General features: G+C 34.9%; 1 protein-coding gene and 1 long non-coding RNA gene across 2 annotated transcripts; one reads left to right on the top strand and one right to left on the bottom strand.

Annotated features, from left to right (window-relative positions):
• The first annotated feature begins 808 nt into the window (after nt 1–808).
• Nucleotides 809–19,696, top strand: LOC117328245 (glutamate dehydrogenase, mitochondrial-like). The gene is made up of 12 exons (XM_033885712.1): nt 809–1,274; nt 8,316–8,516; nt 9,252–9,338; nt 10,737–10,825; nt 11,560–11,658; nt 12,156–12,293; nt 12,931–13,068; nt 13,571–13,651; nt 14,176–14,299; nt 17,042–17,133; nt 17,560–17,622; nt 18,027–19,696. Exons 1-12 carry the CDS (start codon nt 893–895, stop codon nt 18,144–18,146), a joined length of 1,614 nt encoding a protein of 537 aa, XP_033741603.1. The 5' UTR covers nt 809–892; the 3' UTR covers nt 18,147–19,696.
• Nucleotides 19,380–19,990, bottom strand: LOC117328258. The gene is made up of 2 exons (XR_004532938.1): nt 19,828–19,990; nt 19,380–19,749 (listed from the first exon to the last, which is right to left on the bottom strand). It is a non-coding gene; the product is annotated as an uncharacterized LOC117328258 (long non-coding RNA).
• Between the last annotated feature and the right edge of the window lie 87 nt (nt 19,991–20,077).

Genomic DNA, 20,077 nt, shown 5'->3' with positions numbered 1-20,077 from the left:
ACTTGGTCATCTCGGAGAAAACTGCAACTTTTATAAAATCAGTCACAAACTAACGTCCTGCTAGTACTTCGGTATATCCCCTAGTCTCAGAAAACTCACACTATAACTTCCGTGACGCAAACAACTTCTCTTTACGGAATTTCCTACTTCAGTTAAGCAATTTATCATATGTTTCGTCTACTGTTCTATTTTGGAATCAACTAGCTAGACCTAGACATTAGACATAAGCATTTTGTTTAATCCTTTAACAGCCGTACACAATTCCTAAATCATTATTTTCTTAGAAAGAGAAACTCTAACATATTGCGTGCCAAATTAAGAAATAAATATAGAACTTTAAACAATGAAAAATGTTATCAACCTTAATAGATTATGTGGACATCCTATTGGGGCCATGAGGCCTACCACCTTTTCTTTTATTGTTGTAATTGTAGAGACCAGATACTTCAAGAACGGCAGAAGAGAAATGGATATCTCGTCTCTGGTTTAACTAAGTTTATGTTTATATTTTTGTTACATACTGTACTGTACATTAGGCCTACTGTGCATAGTGTAAGTTCAGTTAACTTTAACAGGTGATGTGCCAGAAATAAAATTAACCATGTCATTGGGTATATGTTTCGGGCCTACCTATATTGATTTAGAAGCAACCCACGTGGTGTAGATCTTGCGAAGTCCTGTGTCCGTCATCACATGAGCAGGAGTGGGCGAGTCCGGATGTACACAAATTCACTGTGTTTGATTGGTTCATAGCCGACACACCTTCCACATTTTCATGTTTCTCATCCAATGAAAAACGGTGTTACAACTAGCCGTTAAGGTGAGCAATCCGTGCCACAAGGACATTCGAGGCAGAAAATTGTCGGCTGTTATTTTCTTCGATACAAGAACAATGTATCGACGTGTGGTTAGCGAGGTTTGCAAGACCTTACCTAGATTCAACAATGGAAATGTTGGTGGAATTGCTGGAGTGACCGTTAGTAGGCCATACTCCAACGACTATGCTGTTTTGGACGAACTGTCATTCTCTGAAACTGTCGATAAATTTTTCGATAAAGCAGCTGATTTGGTCGAAGATAAATTAGCCGATACCATGAAGGGAAAACTATCATTGGATGAAAAAAGAAGAAAAGTGAGGGGCATATTGAAAATGATCAAACCGTGTAACCATATGATTGAATTAACTTTCCCTATCCGTCGTGACAACGGAGAGTTTGAAATCATTGAAGCATGGCGAGCACAGCACAGTCAACATCGAACACCGTGTAAAGGAGGTAAGCTAGATAGTGTAACTTTCTCAAATTGTTTATCATAGACTAACAGCTATTTTTCTTCTCCATTTTTAGTTACTTTGCAAGTCATCTCCATCACAGAGGCCAAGGGCATCGACAAAATATATCAAGGGGAGGTAACTTGATATCAGATTACAACCCATCTGGAGCAAATGGAAATTGGGGAAATGCTCGTTTCCGTGAATAATAATAAAAAAGAAATAAAAAATAATAATTACTTACCTATTGTCCCGGATGATTTACAATTTGTTCATGTATGTATATTGATGATATGGAAATAGCATCCATTAATTTTTCGTAATGTAAATCCCTAAAAAATGGTGTACTTATATAAAGAGAACACATTTTCTTGCTATCGTTTTAAAAGGTTTAATGTGTTTCTTCATTTTAACATTGGAAAGTGACAAACTACGCAATAAAGTTTTGGTGATGAGTCGCGCAACAGGTCCATGTTTTGGTCATGCCATGGCCACTTTCCCATTATAACCAAACCCCATTTGTTTCAAACACCACATTGGTATAAAGATTTTAATAATCTTACAATTGAAATATAGGTAAGTATGCCTTTTGTTCATAAATTGCTAGAAAGCATTAATTAAGAATATCAAATGAAGTATTTTTCCTTAGGATTTCCAATGTCACTTGGTATTCTTTTAATACAAAATTCTAGGATTAATTGAGAGTTGTTCCCCCTGTAACACATGTACAATAAAAGGAAAGTTTCCATGACAAGAAAATTGGTGGATGTTTAATGTGACGGAGAATAACTGCACAAATTGAGTAAAACTTATTTATTGCATTTTTGCCAGTTAAATATAATTTATCAAACTGATGAAAGAAAACTTATATTTTCACTGCAGTGATAAGCATTTTATTTCTGAAATGTTAATCAGATTAGTTTTTTTCTGACAAAATACTCACTTGATGTTAGCTTTTCATGGTCAGAATCTCTGATAACAGCAGAAAACACTTAAATTATGTTGATTAGTCCTTTCAAAGTGGTGCCCTCAAGTTGATGCGGACTAATGTCACAAAGAGATGACGTCATGAATTATGTTACTGATTCCCGCACATGGCCATGGCCAAATTTCAACCAAAATTGTGAATTATATGGTCCCCACCTCCCAGAGGCCTGAGGGGCAGGGCCAAAAAGGGTCAAATTTACTAAAATTTCAAAAATCTTCTCAACTTCTAGACATGGTAGAATCAAATACTCTTCACAGATAGAAAGGTCTTAAGGTGCTTTACCAAAATTGTGAATTTCATGACCCTGGGGTCTCACATTTGCCCCTGGGGAGGGGGTAAATTTTACTATAGTTTATATAGGAAAATCACATTTTTGACTATCATTTGCTTCATTTCTATTCAAATTCATTCAAACTTGGTTAACATTATTAGCATGAGATGACAGTTTGATGGTATGCACATATTGGCCCTGACTGACCCCCCAGGGGCTGATGGGCGGGGCTAAAAAGGGTAAAATTGACTGAAATTTCAAACATCTTCTCAAGATCCAAATAAGGTAGAATCAAATACTCTTCATAGATGGAAGGGTGTTGAGGTACTTTACCAAAATTGTGAATTTCATGACCCTTGGGTCTCACGTTTGTCCATGGGGAGGGGGTAAACTTCATTATAGTTTATATAGGGAAATCAACTTCACTATAGTTTATATAGGGAAATCACATGTTTGACTACCATTTGTTTGATTTCTATTGTAATTAATTCTAATTTGGTTAACATTATCAGCATGGGATGACAGTTGGATGGTGTGCACATGTTAGCCTTGACTGACGGGTGGGGCCAAAAAGGGTCAATTTAATTAACTGAAATATTTCAAATCTCAGGTGACCATTAAGGTCCATGGGCCTCTTGTTATCAAAAAATGATCAAATATATACTCATCGCTTTCAAGATAGTTTTGAGTCTTCATTAGTTTATGAAGCTACATAAACCTCATATTCGATAGAAGAGATGGAAAATATGTCATTACCGAGACTGTCATGTACTACAACTTTTTTTTTATTGAGGCATTATAACATCTGCCATAATGCTTTCACCTAACGGATGTGACGTCACAACCTTTCACATTCATTTCCACTCATTTTACACTTTCTTTTGATTCACTGATGATGGGGTTAAACTATATTTTCATTTTGGTCATGACAATTAACATGTATTTTGGTCATGACGTTTTGATCAAAATTATTTTCCTCAAAAAATTATCAATAATTTCTGATTTTTCAGACAATACACAATCCCCAGGAATTATCTTTCCAATTCAGCAAAGCCTGCATTAAAAAATATTGGATACAGAGATTATTTTTGTGTTACAATCTTGACCTTACTAACAATTTTAATTATTTAAAGCAAATTATGAATATATTGAAATGCAACTAAGATTAAATATGGAAATAACAGAAGTGTAAAGTTAATTATCTTAAAACACAGGTTTTCAAAAAAAAATCAATATCTATAACATATATTGTTAAAGGTCTATAAATGTATAAATGTACATTTATGGACCGTTAACATTATGAAAAATGTATGCCACAAAACATATCTTAAGATGCTGACTTATTCAAATCAGATTTTTGAAAATAATAACTTTTAAAAAATGATAATCATTGTTAAGATTAAGGCACCTCGTTGTAGTAGATGATGGCTATCTTAATGAAACATATGGAAAGCTTGGCACATGCCATCTAGAACAAATGAATCGTCTTACCAAATTGTCTTACATGTATCAATAGGAAAGTCTGTGATCTCAGCTTCTTGAGATTGAGAAACACAGCTTCTTCTTAGTAGGATAGGACCACACACCTCACATCTTCACTTGAGGTTTAATTTTGCTTCAGCCTGCAGGTACACCAAAAAAAAAGGAAGTGTTGGCAAGTGTCAGCTCATCTGTTTACAGCATAAATTATTTCCTCACTGCCAGTAAAGTGCCAGATTTAAAAATATCAGGATCACTACATTAGATTAAAAAATAAAAGCATTCTATGATGTGAATGTATGCAAATTAAAAGTATAATGCATGATCACAATTTTAAAACGGTGTCAGTGATGCTTTCAGCCTCTTTAACAAAGAATTCTTGATGATTGTCTGCACAAATGTTTGATTTTAGGTACTATATCTTTCAGTCCTAACTGATTTTGTATACTCCAAATGTTCTAAATTTGTATTTTGTAAATCAGCTTATCACAAATTGTGTGATTATAGACTGGTAGAGGTCAGTCATATGACTCCATGATCAGCTTACCTGTAAACATTGTAAAATCTATTGTGTTTACCCCTGGTAAACAACTGCTGTCCACTTCAGTCTATTGGCACTGACAGAGTACATGACAACATGTCCCCACTCCTATAGTCTGTTTACAACAGACAAAATATTGTTTAATTTTACAGTATTGTTTCCTAATTGTAGAATGTAAAGCATCTACAGAAATTTATGACTTCAGCCAATTTCAAAATAAATCACAAATAAATTGTTTGTGGTCGGTTACCTATCAAAATGATATTACTAAAAGTTTGCTTTAAAATTTGAGTAAAATATGTACCCCATCAGATCTAAATTATAATTTCAGAAATGCAAGAGTGATGCCCATTTTCCTTTTTCAGGTTGATAATTTTTCCATAAAAGAATGATTTTATCCTTATCACTTAAGCATTTGCCTGATGGTTGTAATACAGAATCGTACCTTGTGAACTTTTAATTTAAGTTTGTCTCTGTCTGTCTGTCACTCTCTGTCTGTCACTCTTTATTTCCGTGCAATAACTTACAACACAAATTTTAACAGATTTTCTTCAAATTTGACAACAAGGTTAAAAGCCTTGAGCACTTGGCCAAGTTGGATTGCCACTTTTGCCAGACTATATTTGACATAGATATGACCCCTTGATCAATTGCAAATATTATTTTCTGTCAGTTTTGTGAAATAACTGTGACAGTTGTTAACAGGTTTTCTTCAAACTTGATAACAAGGCTTTGAAAAATGCCTTCAGGGCTCTGCCAAGTTGACTGCCGTATTTGTCGGACTTTATTTGACAGAGTTATGGCCTATTCATTAACTAAATACATCGTTTACTGCCATTTCTGTGAAATAACTGGACGAGTTTTAAACAGATTTTCTTCAAACTTGATAACAATGTTGAATGCTAAAAATTAAAACTAAAAAAGTTGTGAAAATGTTGTTTTCTGCTGTTTCCATGCACAATAACTCCCACAAATATTATTCGATTATCATCAAACTGAGTAAAAGAGTTATCCTCCCTTGATTTATGAAAGACATTGTCATTTGCCATTATAATTACTCCCAAGTATTTTCCGAAAGTCTTCAAACTTAGGAACTGTTTTTAAAGTACATTGTATTAAGGGTTCTGCCAAATTCGTGATAGGGTTTCATAATGGCAGATGAGAAGAGAAGTCTTGCAATGGTGTAATATGTTAGGAAAGCGGAGAATATAAATTCCACAAAGTTGCTTGTTTGGCCTTGTAAATACTGACATGGCAGTCAAGACAGCCCTTCATAACATGATTCCACAACCATGCATGGTTTTCCTGGGTAGACATTTAATGCTTGTTCGCAGGTAAAGGGAAAGCCCCGGTGTAAATGTGTAAACTTGACACAAATTGCAACACAAGTGACTTATTCATTAAACAAATCACCAAACATAGGTGAAAAATCTGTTGTTAAAACATTTATTTAGTCACCAGCACCAGCAGTTAGCATAAGTAAATTAGATTAACAAACCAATAATTTCTCAGTTATCATTTCTGTATTCATCTAACAATAAGCCAAAAGAAAATAAGGCGATGAGCTCTTTTCTTCTTGACACAAATTAAGCTGTTTCATCTCCACTTTAGTATTACAGTACTAGTGTGAAGTCCTAAGAACCATGGGAGTATATATATAATTATATCTGTGGCGTATGGCCGACTGACACCCAACCTTTGATACTGTATACATCACACATAATGTATACTAGGACGTAAGATGTAGGAATGTTAGTATTTTTCACACATGCCTGTGATTACTGTGTGCAGATGTGTAATACATGTCAGCATCACAGCATCACAGAGACTGTAGAGGTGTTCAACTGTCTCAGTATGCATATGTGTATATATGGTGTCTTAATTGTCCATGGTACCTATAGGCTATGTGGGTATATAAAGTCTTTATGGTACATTTCTAAATTGTCTATGGTTCTGATCTAAATTGTCTATGGTTCTGATCTGAATTGTCCATGGTTCCTATCTAAATTGTCTATGGTTCCTATATAAATTGTCTATGATTCCTACCTAAATTGTCTATGGTTCCTATCTAAATTGTCTATGGTTCGAATTCCTATCTGAATTGTCTGGTTCCTACCTAAATTTTCTATGGTTCCTATATAAATTGTCTATGATTCCTACCTAAATTATGTATGGTTTCTATCTAAATTGCCTATGGTTCCTATATAAATTGAGTATGGTTCCTATATAAATTGTGTATGGTTCCTATATAAATTGTCTATGGTTCCTATCTAGATTGTCTATGGTTCCTATCTGAATTGTCTGGTTCCTACCTAATTTTTCTATGGTTCCTATATAAATTGTCTATGATTCCTACCTAAATTGTGTATGGTTTCTATCTAAATTTTCTATGGTTCCCATATAAATTGTCTATGGTTCCTATATAAATTGTGTATGGTTCCTATCTAAATTGTCTATGGTTCCTATATAAATTGTCTATGGTTCCTACCTAATTGTCTATGGTTCCTATATAAATTGTCTATGATTCCTACCTAAATTGTGTATGGTTCAATTCCTATCTAAATTTTCTATGGTTCCTATATAAATTGTGTATGGTTCCTATCTAAATTGTGTATGGTTCCTATATAAATTGTGTATGGTTCCTATATAAATTGTGTATGGTTCCTATATAAATTGTGTATGGTTCCTATCTAAATTGTGTATGGTTCCTATATAAATTGTCTATGATTCCTACCTAAATTGTGTATGGTTCCTATCTAAATTTTCTATGGTTCCTATATAAATTGTGTATGGTTCCTTCCTAATTGTGTATGGTTCCTATCTAAATTGTGTATGGTACTTATATAAATTGTCTATGATTCCTACCTAAATTGTGGATGGTTCCTATCTAAATTTTCTATGGTTCCTATATAAATTGTGTATGGTTCCTTCCTAATTGTGTATGGTTCCTATATATATTGTGTATGGTTCCTACCTAAATTGTCTATGGTTCCTATATAAATTGTCTATGGTTCCTACCTAATTGTCTATGGTTCCTACCTTATTGTCTATGGTTCCTATATAAATTGTCTATGGTTCCTACCTAATTGTCTATGGTTCCTATATAACTTGTCTATGGTTCCTAATACTTCCTATATAAACTGTCTATGGTTCCTACCTAATTGTCTATGGTCCCTACCTTAATTGTCTATGGCTCCTATATAAATTGTCTATGGTTCCTACCTAATTGTCTATGGTTCCTATATAAATTGTCTATGGTTCCTACCTAATTGTCTATGGTTCCTATATAAATTGTCTATGGTTCCTATATAAATTGTCTATGGTTTCTACATATCTAAATTGTCTATGGTACCTTATCTAAATGATATGCCTGATAGTTCCTATCTCCATCCACAATTACACATCAAAAACTAGCTTTCTCTAATCACTTAGGAAATGAAATTATAATAAATTCTCATGTGCAGATTACGTATAAATTTGTTTAAACTTAATGTATTTGGCCTAGCTAGCTATAATCAAAAGAATGGCTTGCAAGTTAATACTCACAGTGCATAAACCCATATTTCTATTTATAGTCATAAATTAATTTTTAAAGGCAGATGACCTGATACTGTATTTGAATATGTAAATAAAAAACAGAGGGCCTTTTTTAGTTTAACAGAAATGCCTAGATACTGAAATCATCAATTCTTATTTACAGTAAATTAAAACAAATAAATTGCTAGCACATCCATTTGTAATCTTTATTGTGTTTGTTTGATTCCAGGTATTCGTTACAGCCCTATTGTGAATGTAGATGAAGTTCGTGCCCTTGCGTCGCTCATGACATACAAGTGTGCAGTAGTGGATGTACCCTTTGGAGGGGCCAAGGCTGGAGTGAAGATCAACCCAACAGATTATTCTGAACGAGAGCTGGAAAAAATCACTCGTCGACTAGCAGTGGAACTAGCAAAGAAAGGATTCATAGGTTAAAATTTATATTTTTGTATTACATTGGAAATTTCAGTCTTCAAAATTGTCATTTCATACCAACCATTTATAATTAAAGTTTTATAATAGCTGACATTTTTGCCATCTGGCATTTATTTCTGAAGTCCAAACCATGACAATTTGGAAAACATGTCCATGTTGTTTTTCAAAGGAATGTTTTGAGGCCAATATTCAACATTGAGGTTGGATCACAATAATGAAGTACAAGCATGCATGTACTTAAAAAAAGTTATATTGACCTACAACTTGATCACATGTTTCAAAATATGTTAAAAAAGTATTTGATATTTAAATTTTGTTGCTGAGAGTGTACCAGCTCTTGTGGTGACAACTAAAACAAGTGTGACAAATATGTTTATAAGTTACACAAATCACTGTAGGTAATCTATATATATATATATAGAATAAAGTTGAAATGTCCATGTGACGGTAAATAATAATAAAAGAAAAAGCCAAACACAATAATCCCCTGAAGAGCGGCAGAATGTAGCCGCGAAAGTACTAGGGAGACAGCAGATCTGTGTTTGGCTTTTTATTTTATATATATATATATATTGATGTGATGGTTTATAATGTAATTGTCTTCAAGAATGAAGAATTGGGTATTGTTGATGGATGTTCCTAGACATAGTTGTCTTACTAGCTTCAGCTACATGGATTCACTTAAAATAGACCGTAAGGAAAAATCTCGATCCACTGGCTTTCATTGTAGGACCTGGTATTGATGTGCCTGCACCTGACATGGGAACTGGAGAGAGGGAAATGAGCTGGATAGCTGATACCTACGCCAACACAATAGGTATGTAAAATTTACACCTACGGATTCCAGACACACAATAGGTATGTAAAATTTACACCTACACCAACACAATAGGTATGTAAAATGTACACCTACAATACACAATAGGTATGTAAAATTTACACCTACACCAACACAATAGGTATGTAAATTTACACCTACAATACACAGTAGGTATGTAAATTTACACCTACAATACACAATAGGTATGTAAATTTACACCTACAATACACAGTAGGTATATGTAAATATATTTATTGCATTTTTGCCATTGAAATATCGAAATTTATCAAACTAATAAAACTGATATTTTCACTGCAGCGATGAACAGTGAAAATATAAGAATCTGCAATAAAAATATAAGAGTCTGCAGTGAAAATATAAGTTTTGCAGTGAAAATATAAGTTTTTCGTTTTTGACCAATCAGAGCGAACATTTGTATTCACCTCATTGAAACTTTTTCCAATCGAATCAAAGATAGATAAATTGGTTATTTTGCTGTATTTCTGAAATATTCAGACTAGTTTTTGACAAAATACTCACTTAACATTAGCTTTTCAAGCACAGATTCTCCGACAATAGCAGAAAACGCTTAAATTGCTTTGATCAGGCCTTTCAAAATGGCGCCGTCAAGTTGAAGTGGAGTAACACCACAAAGAGATGACATCATGAATTATGTACCTGATTTCCACACTTTTTGACACTTTTGATTTTTCTATGTTTTTAATTTTGTTTTGAAGTTTTTAAAATGCAATAAAAAGAAAATTGAATGGTTTCCTGTTTAATATGATATATATTTTACTCGTATGACAGAATATTTCAATATTTATGTTATATTAAACGGGAAACCATTCAATATCCTCTATATACTAGGTATATGTCTCCCTGAAAGCCATAAAGTTACATCAGTTTTACCCAAGTGATGCCACAGTGAGACATATGTTGGTTATGATAACTAGGTCACTATACACAGGTGTTTTGTAATGGCCAATATCTCATCAGGCTTTAGATCAGTTTTATTCAAACTTGGTCAAGTGTTTAACTTGCCTATTTAATTATTTAAGACAGGTGTTTCCAGAGCCTATACTAGGGAAACATAATGGAGGCTTCTGATTGGTCAAAATTGGTATATCGTCTCATTAAGCTGAAAATTGGTATATAAGGTTTTGAGGGAAAGCATTTACAATGGTGATATTTTCCAAAATACTAGCTGTCATTTTGTTGCCATGGTTGTAAATGAATGGTAACGGGTTTATTTATTTGCCTTTGGCTTACAATTCTAGTTTACTATGCTTGGATGTAACAACAAGAAGTACCAATAACATGTTGTTTGGGTTGCAATGGAATTCCTCATCTTTAACTGATATCTCTACATTGATATGTTTTTTTTTATTTCAGGATACAACGACATCAATGCCCATGCCTGCATCACTGGTAAACCCATCACACAAGGTGGCATTCATGGTCGTATCTCAGCCACGGGAAGGGTAGGTCTCTTTCTGTATAGTTAGTCTAGTAGGTACCCAATATTCTATGCTATCACTGGTAAAACAGCAAAATATAGTGGCATTCATGGCCATATCTCTGTCACAGGCAGGATAGGTCTGCTGTATAGTAAGTCCCCAGTATAAAACAAGATGGCATTCATGGTCATATCTCTGTCACAGGCAGGATAGGTCTCCTTATGTATAGTAAGTCCCCAGTATAGAACAAGGTGGCATTCGGGTTGTATCTTGACCTCAGGCAGGGTAGGTCTCTTCGGTAGTTAATCTATTCTATGCCAATACTGGTAAACCCAATAAAACTAGTTAGCAATTCAAGGTTGTATCTCTGCCACAGGTGGGTGAGGTCTTTTTCTGACAGTTTCTGTATAATGAGTAGGCCATCAGTGTAAAACAAGGTGGCATTCACAGATGTATCTCGGACAGCCACAGCCAGGCTTAGGTCGCAATCTGCTAAGATTAGGTCTCCATCTAAGAGTAGGTCTCGATTTCTCTCTGTCATCGCTGCAAACTCATGACACAAGGTGGCATTTACAGTCATATGTCTGACCTCACCAATATAGAACCATTTGTCAATAAACAATATCTGAAAATGAATTATACACCAACTCCTGTTTGACAAATTCATTGTTTAAAATGCTTTAGTCAAGTATGTAATGGATGTATTCTGAACTGTATTAATGAGGAAGCTAGATATTCAGTTTGATTCTATTTTACAGGGAGTGTACCATGGTATCCAAAATTTTGTTAATGAGGCAAGCTACATGAGTATGATTGGACTCACACCTGGCTTTGGGGATAAAACCTACATTGTACAGGTAAGTCACCATTGGTTGGTAGTCTTGGTATGGTGGTGAAAAATGATAACAATTTTATATGTTCATTGAAAACATTACAACAGTATAAGGGTCTGTTGTTATCAAGGAACATCACTTGTTCGTTTTCTTTTAACATAGTATTTTCTATAGGAAACCTTGAGACATATGGATGTCATTGACATAAAACTCTGTCAATATTGATTTCTTAAAGAGGCAATTCGGGTCAAGTGACTTGAGCCACATGAAATGTAATGCAAATAACTTTGGCATTTGGATATAGCTTTTAAAGTGTGCAATCCTGAATGATCTTCGTTCGAAACATAATATCAAGGTACTTCAATGAACTGCTGACATTTTATTAATAGTTTTGACTCACTGTGTTGATATTTTTGACTTTGTTGAAATTTTTTACTTCGCTGATGTTTTCAAGATTGTTGAAATTAAAGTTTGTTGATACTTTGGAGTTTGTTGACATTTTAAGGGGTTTTATATTTCAGGGTTTAGGTAACGTGGGTCTACATACAATGAGATATCTCCACAGAGCCGGAGCCAAGTGTATTGGTATTATAGAAAAGGATGGCAGTATCTATAACAGGGATGGCATCAGTCCACGTGACATGGAGGACTATAAGATCGTAAGTAGATTAGGATATACAATATTTACCCTTGAGAATTTTTTTACCCCCATATTGCAACCCAGGTCATCAGAGTCTCCCGAATCCATTAAAATAATCTGTGATCACCTGCCTCTCTACTGCAGTCTCTATCCGTATCTTCTTACAAGAAATGACGTTCAGATAAAGTGCATATTATTTCATTTTCTAAATGGATTCTATAAATGACATCATTGTCTGCAGTCATGTCTGCTATCTCTAGGTATCTATGTCTAAAACAAATTTTTGGTGTGATCATTTCTGTTGTAAAGAGAACACCATTCAATAGCATCAGGTATATTTTGAATTGCCGTATAGAAACATGAGTTAACTGATGCCAAAAGGACTACTGCCATATCATATTTGGGGAGAAATATAATGCTCTTTTTTTCAAAAGCTTCATTGTATCAGGGTCAGACTTTGATCCCCGAATTTCTAAATTACAAAGATGGAAACTTATCCACTGTGCTATATTTGACATGTTCATTTCTGCAACATTTCTGAGAATAATTTCAAAATAATTTACCTGCTTTTAAAGGCCTGCAGTCTATAATGGCAGTTGTCTTGTAATAATTTAACAAAACAGGAAAAAGTTTGAAGCAACAAGCCTTGTTTACAGGAAAATGGGACGATAATTGGATTTCCAGGAGCCTCCGTGTATGAAGGTAACTTGTTGTTGGAGAAGTGTGACATCTTGGTACCAGCTGCCAGTGAGAAACAACTCACCAGTGAAAATGCTCATCAAATTCAGGCTAAGGTAGTTATATCCCATCCCTTTAGTCAAATAGGCTGCAGTTATTCCCACCATTAAGATATTTTCTGAGTTTGTGAGACAATACATGGAGATGTAGAGTTAAATACCATCTACATTGTACTTGGTCCTGTATCACACACAATTGCCTTTTTATGTCTGAACAACTAATGATAGTATTGTGAATATGTGTGCAAGGTAACTGATACAAAGATAGCATGCCATGGAAAGATTTGTGTAATGTTTACATTAGTTTGAACCTTTTAGAGTAACTTTTGTAAGTTTTTTTTTACATTCCGTACGACATAGTTTACCCTGTAGATTAAGGTATAGAACAGTTGTATTTCTAATGTGAAATATAAAAGTATGTTTTGATATTTTCCTCAGATCATAATTAACAAATATCATTTCTTAGCATTTGCTTTGTCTATATAGGCAGTGATATGATTGGCTATCATTTAGCAGTATATTGATTCAATGAAAAAGTTATGTGTGGTTTGTTTTCCAGATAATTGCTGAGGGTGCTAACGGTCCCACAACCATGGGAGCAGACAGGATCTTCTTGGAGAGAAATGTCCTTGTTATCCCAGTACGTCATCCAATTTCTGTCACATTCACTGAAGCTATTGAAAAGTCATCTTTTGTCTTTAATGATACTTAACAATAATTTTGGACTATATTTGATACATTAATTTGATTGATTCACTGGTGAAAGTGTATTTGAGATGAAAACTTTGTAGTAACCAGACCTCGGACAACTCTGTCACCACTATATAGTAACCAGACCTCGGACAACTCTGTCACCACTATATAGTAACCAGACCTCGGACAACTCTGTCACCACTATATAGTAACCAGACCTCGGACAACTCTGTCACCACTATATAGTAACCAGACCTCGGACAACTCTGTCACCACTATATAGTAACCAGACCTCAGACAACTCTGTCACCACTATATAGTAACCAGACCTCGGACAACTCTGCCACCACTTTATAGTTACCAGACCTCCGACAACTCTCTCACCACTATATGTAAACAAACCTAAGACAACTATCCCAGTTATGCTGATCTACTTCTGTATGACCATTCTTAAAAAAATTATCTTTACAGGATCTATACATCAATGCTGGAGGTGTAACTGTTTCCTATTTTGAGTGGCTCAAAAATCTGAACCATGTCAGCTACGGACGACTCACCTTTAAGTATGAGAAAGATTCAAATTACTTCCTTCTCCGTAAGTATTTATTGTATTGTCCTTTCTACCAGTCTTTATAGTACAAAATAAATTGGAGGATATTGTATATAAACAACATTGCCAAGACCTTGAAATCCAAGGGTACCCTTGGTTAAAGTCAAGGTTACTGTCATTTCTGATTTTCTGAAATATATAACTTTTGCTTCATTGGGATGATTTTATAGAAGGATAAGGGATCACCTTGTCGGTCACATTGTCCACACAGTTTTCTGTACGATATCACCTTGTCAGTCCCATTGTCCACACAGTTTATTGTACAATATTACCTTGTCTGTCCAATTGTCCACACAATTTTCTGTACAATATCACCTTGTCTCTCCAATTGTCCACACAGTTTATTAGTCCCCTGCCGTTTGAAAAACGGGGGGACTATAGGTTTACCCTCCGTCTGTCCGTCCGTCTGTCTGTCTGTCACGCAATAGTTGTCCGGACAACTCCTTCTAAAGTACTACTCCGATTTTAACGAAACTTGGTATACATAATCAGTATAACATGTAGTTGTGCATCCCACTTTTTTTTTTCGGAAAAACCAATTTTCAAAATGGCCGCCAACTTTTCATTGGTTGAGACTTGTCCGGACAACTCCTCCTAAAGTACTACTCCGATTTTAACGAAACTTGGTATACATGATCAGTATAACATGTAGTTATGCATCCCACATTTGTTTTTTTAAATTCATTTTTCAAAATGGCTGCCGGCTTCTCATTGGTTGAGACTTGTCCGGAGAACTCCTCCGATTTTAACGAAACTTGGTATACGTGATCAGTATAACACGTAGTTTAAAAAATGGGAAATAAATAGGTGCACTCCTGGGTCAGGCAGGGGACTTTGTATTGCTGTTGCAATACTATCCATCCTTGTTGTACAATATCACCTTGTCTGTCCCATTGTCCACACAGTTTATTGTACGATATTACCTTGTCTGTCCAATTGTCCACACAGTTTTCTGTACGATATCACCTTGTCTGTCCAATTGTCCACACAGTTTTCTGTACGATATCACCTTGTCTGTCCCATTGTCCACACAGTTTTCTGTACAATATCACCTTGTCTGTCCCATTGTCCAGTTTTCTGTACGATATTTCCTTGTCTGTCCAATTGTCCACACAGTTTTCTGTACGATATTATCTTTTCTCGCACCTCGGACAGGGAAATCTCACGTGATACCCAGTGCTAGATTTTTCTATCTCGTCCGATCTGTCTGGTACCTTTACGTGAGTTTTGGCGGAATTTTAACCCATTCATGTATTCATCCGCGCAAGTTAACCAATATTATTAGAAATATGTGCATTCAAACTGTTTTTGTCATGTATTTAATTACTATGCATTGTTTGGTTGGTTGTTGTTTATTATTAAAATAAAATGTACCGATTGATCATTGTTTTTCTTCTTTGATATAACCGAACTATATTTTTACGCGAAAGGACTGAATTCGAAGCGCAGATGAAGTGGTTAATCGGCTTTGAACCGGGAGGCCCCAGACGGGATACTCTTACACTCTAAACGCATATATAGATAGGTTGTTATTATACAACTAGATATATGTAAGAGGTGCGAGAAAAAAAATCTCTTACCTGTAAGTGATCGAGATCGGGTTATCTCAGTCTCGGGCTAAGATTCTGTAACATCCCAACCTCCGCTAACGCCTCGGTTGGGATTATGTTACAGAATCTTAGCCCTCGACTGAGATAACCCGATCTCGATCACTAACAGGTAATAAATTTTATTAGTCAGTCCCATTATCCACAGTTTTCTATACCATATCACCTTGTCTGTCCAATTGTCCACACAGTTTATTGTACAATATCACCTTGTCTGTCCAATTGTCCACACAGTTTTCTGTACAATATCACCTTGTCTGTCCCATTGTCCACAGTTTTCTGTACGATATCACCTTGTCTGTCCAATTGTCCACACAGTTTATTGTACAATATCACCTTGTCTGTCCAATTGTCCAGTTTTCTGTACGATATCACCTTGTCTGTCCAATTGTCCACAGTTTATTGTACAATATCACCTTGTCTGTCCCATTGTCCACAGTTTTCTGTACGATATCACCTTGTCTGTCCCATTGTCCACAGTTTTTTGTACCATATCACCTTGTCTGTCCAATTGTCCACACAGTTTATTGTACAATATCACCTTGTCTGTCCCATTGTCCACAGTTTTCTGTACGATATCACCTTGTTTGTCCAATTGTCCACAGTTTTCTGTTGAGATTCTGTTCTCAGAAAGTTTCCTTATTGACTGTGTTTACTTGGGATTACATGTCTGAATATTAGAAATCAAATGACAATAGTTCTATAAACAGAAAAAATACCTTCTACATAACAACTTAAATTTTGTCCTGTAGATTTTGTGCAGCTCAATCTCCATGTCTCCATGTCTGTGCCAACACATCCACGTACACATTCTAATAGTATTTTTCGTATGAAGGCCTTGCCTGTCATATCATTCAATTGTATGATTGAACAATAAAAATGTGTTTGGAGAGGGAGGGAAGTAACATTACCCAGATTTCATTATCCAAAATGTACTTATCATTATCAACACACAAGATGACTCATTACCCATACTTGGATATCCAAGATGACTGATTGCTGTGGTTTCTAAGATATAAGAAAATATAGGTGGTCAGTTACATGGTGAGGTGTTTATTTTGCCTGATTTGTCTGTATTCTTAAACCTACAATTGTTTACCATTTTACGATTCTTCAACAGAAAGTGTCCAAAACTCTCTGGAAAGGAAATTTGGCAAAGTTGGAGGATCAATTCCCATTAATGCTTCTGAGGATTTTGAGAAGAGAATTCATGTAAGTTAGAAGTCCAGTTTGATTGTCACATACCAATGATAGCTTACCTAATCCAATTACACTGACAGGTTACATGTATGTTTAATTAAGGTAGCTCATTATTCAGAACATATCACAGGATTTAGTAATCAGACTGTTATGTAATAGTGGACAAGATTTCCCAGGATGTAGACACTACTGAACACATGAGTATGAACACCTGGGTATAATAGGTATGGTCGTGCCATATACTGTACACATTCCAGGTCAGGGTAATTTTCATTCAACAGTAGCTTCTTCAAACAGAATCATTTACTTGCATTTTGAATTAAAAGGGACACAACTGTTGCGAACTGTGGCCTTACATTCAGTTAGTGCTACTGATTTGAACTTACATGTGTGGTTAAGAGAAGTCATTATAATGAATGTTAAAACTCTTATTTCTAGGGTGCTTCTGAAAAGGATATTGTACACTCTGGGTTAGAATACACAATGGAAAGATCGGCAAGGGTAAGTAATGTAAACAGAAACAAATTGAATTTTACCTCGGCTGAATACCTGTTGGCTTATGTATTACTACTGCAAGAACATCTTTGTCCGCCATGTTATGCTGTTAGTTCTCAATGATGAACTATATAGTTAGCGAAGATAAAGACCACCAACTTTGCTCAGATAAAAGAAATGATTGTCAATTTGTGTAATACTTGGTTTTAAGTGTTTTTATTTGATATAACCATTAAATAAAAGGTTAGGGAAGTCCTCATGTTTCATTCATGTGCTATATTGCTGGTACATTTGATGTTGGATCTAGATAATGCTAAGTTGAAAATATAATGTAGTTCCTGAGTTTAGATTTACTAGTATTATCAGAGGAGAATGACACCACTTTGCTTACTTGGTATACTTTTTTACAGAACATTATGAGGACAGCTATGAAGTACAACCTCGGCCTGGATCTGAGAACAGCTGCATTCATCACAGCCATTGAGAAAATCTTCAAAGTGTATGAAGAGGCTGGCCTCACTTTCACGTAGACCTACTGTGGGACTTTGATATATCCTGTGATATATGGCGATACAATAACAGGACTAAGAAATAGCAGTGTTAGTAGAGCACTTTTAATGTAGTTGTTTACTGTCAGAAAATCAGAACGTTTTAATCGCAGGAAAGTTAAATGAACAATAGTTAGTATATTTTATCAAATCAATGGTTTATTTATTAATCCCATCTGGATTCTCGCAGAAATCAAGTATAGATCCTGGGATTGACTCAAAAGATCTGTAATTCTGTTCTGTCTCAAATTGAACTCCATGAACATCCCTTTTGGGAAAAATACAGGCTTAATTAACATGGTTATCTTTCAAAATATTTGGGTTGAAAATTGGATCCCTGCAGAATTTCCCTTTAAAAGATTCAAAAGTCGGCAAGTACATACTCGATTATCAAATATGTTATTGAATTAAAAGCACAATTCATCTTATTATAATCATTGCTAGAGTAAAAATCTGTCTAAAACACTGAGAAGTTTAATGCTGTACAGAAAATCTTCAGGTTATCTTCTCCAAAAGCCAGGGAATTTGAGTCACATTAGAGTGGGAGATTACATGTATGTATGGAAATATATCTTAAATTTAGATCTGTAGAAAGTACTGTTACATGCAATATGTTGTCTCTGTATGTTTTGTATGATACATGTATATATTTGATATGTAGTAAAGTGTTAAACCTTGATATTAGCATTATATATGGGTATTTTGGATTGAGAAAATGCATGGTTTAAATTTGTGGTGAGTATACAGCAGCGCCTTGTATTGCCAGAAAACTGCCAGACTCCCCATTCAGGAAACTGTTCTGATGCATATATTTGTGTTGGTTTGTTGTCCAACTGTTAAAAAGGGTCCAGTGTAAACGTATGTATAAAAGTAGGGTGAAGATGTGTAAACTTGTTTGATAAAAGTGTATCTGAAGTAATGTATACTGAACATCAGTCAAACAAAAGTTCTGGAATGTCCTGATGTATTTAATTAAAAATAAGATCACCAGGCCAGTTTGAAAAAAACACACCATTCACAAACTTCATTTCCTGCAGTCTTTTTCTACCAGATTTCTATACTGTCTACTTCATTCCATTACATGTGGACCTGTGCTGGTACTTGTCGGGAAGTAATCCCTATTTGTCATATTGTCCAACTGATATCATTGCTAGAGATTCTGAGTTTGAAGTGTAACTTGCTGATTTAGTGCTGTTTTCCTCTATAACTTATATCTTGCACACCTGTTGATTTATGTTTTTACACCATTTTAAGTTTTTCATATTTTTCTACTCCACAACTTTGTAATCTGCAGTGTTTATTTTGTGTCAACATCACAAATAGAACACACATTAACTCTTTGCATTTATCTGTACGTTTTTTTCTTTTACACTAATAAATAATGCTGTTAATGAATTGTTTGGCATTTGTCAATATTCATCAGATAATAAAGATTGAGAACATGGGAATTATATATCTGTTCCATACAATCGAAGTGGTAGCATTTGTTGTTTCAATATCTATGAATATGAAAAATAAACGTTTCTTTGAAATTTGTTTTATGTTTCTCTATTGGACACCTGTATATAATTTACACACCAGACACCTGTGTATAGTTTACATACCAGACACCTGTGTATAGTTTACACACCATACACCTGTGTATAGTTTACACACCAGACACCTGTGTATAGTTTACACACCAGACACCTGTGTATTACACACCAGACACCTGTGTATAGTTTACACACCAGACACCTGTGTATAGTTTACACACCAGACACCTGTGTGTATTTACACACCAGACACCTGTGTATAGTTTACACACCAGACACCTGTGTATAGTTTACACACCATACACCTGTGTATAGTTTACACACCAGACACCTGTCATTCTTGACTAGTAAATCATGTTTATATCAGATGAGTCAAAT

Source organism: Pecten maximus, chromosome 1, assembly GCF_902652985.1.
Source record: "Pecten maximus chromosome 1, xPecMax1.1, whole genome shotgun sequence".
In the NCBI taxonomy this organism is placed as follows: domain Eukaryota; kingdom Metazoa; phylum Mollusca; class Bivalvia; order Pectinida; family Pectinidae; genus Pecten; species Pecten maximus.
The sequence above is the reverse complement of the archived record's forward strand: the minus strand, read 5'-3'. Positions and strand labels throughout refer to the sequence as shown.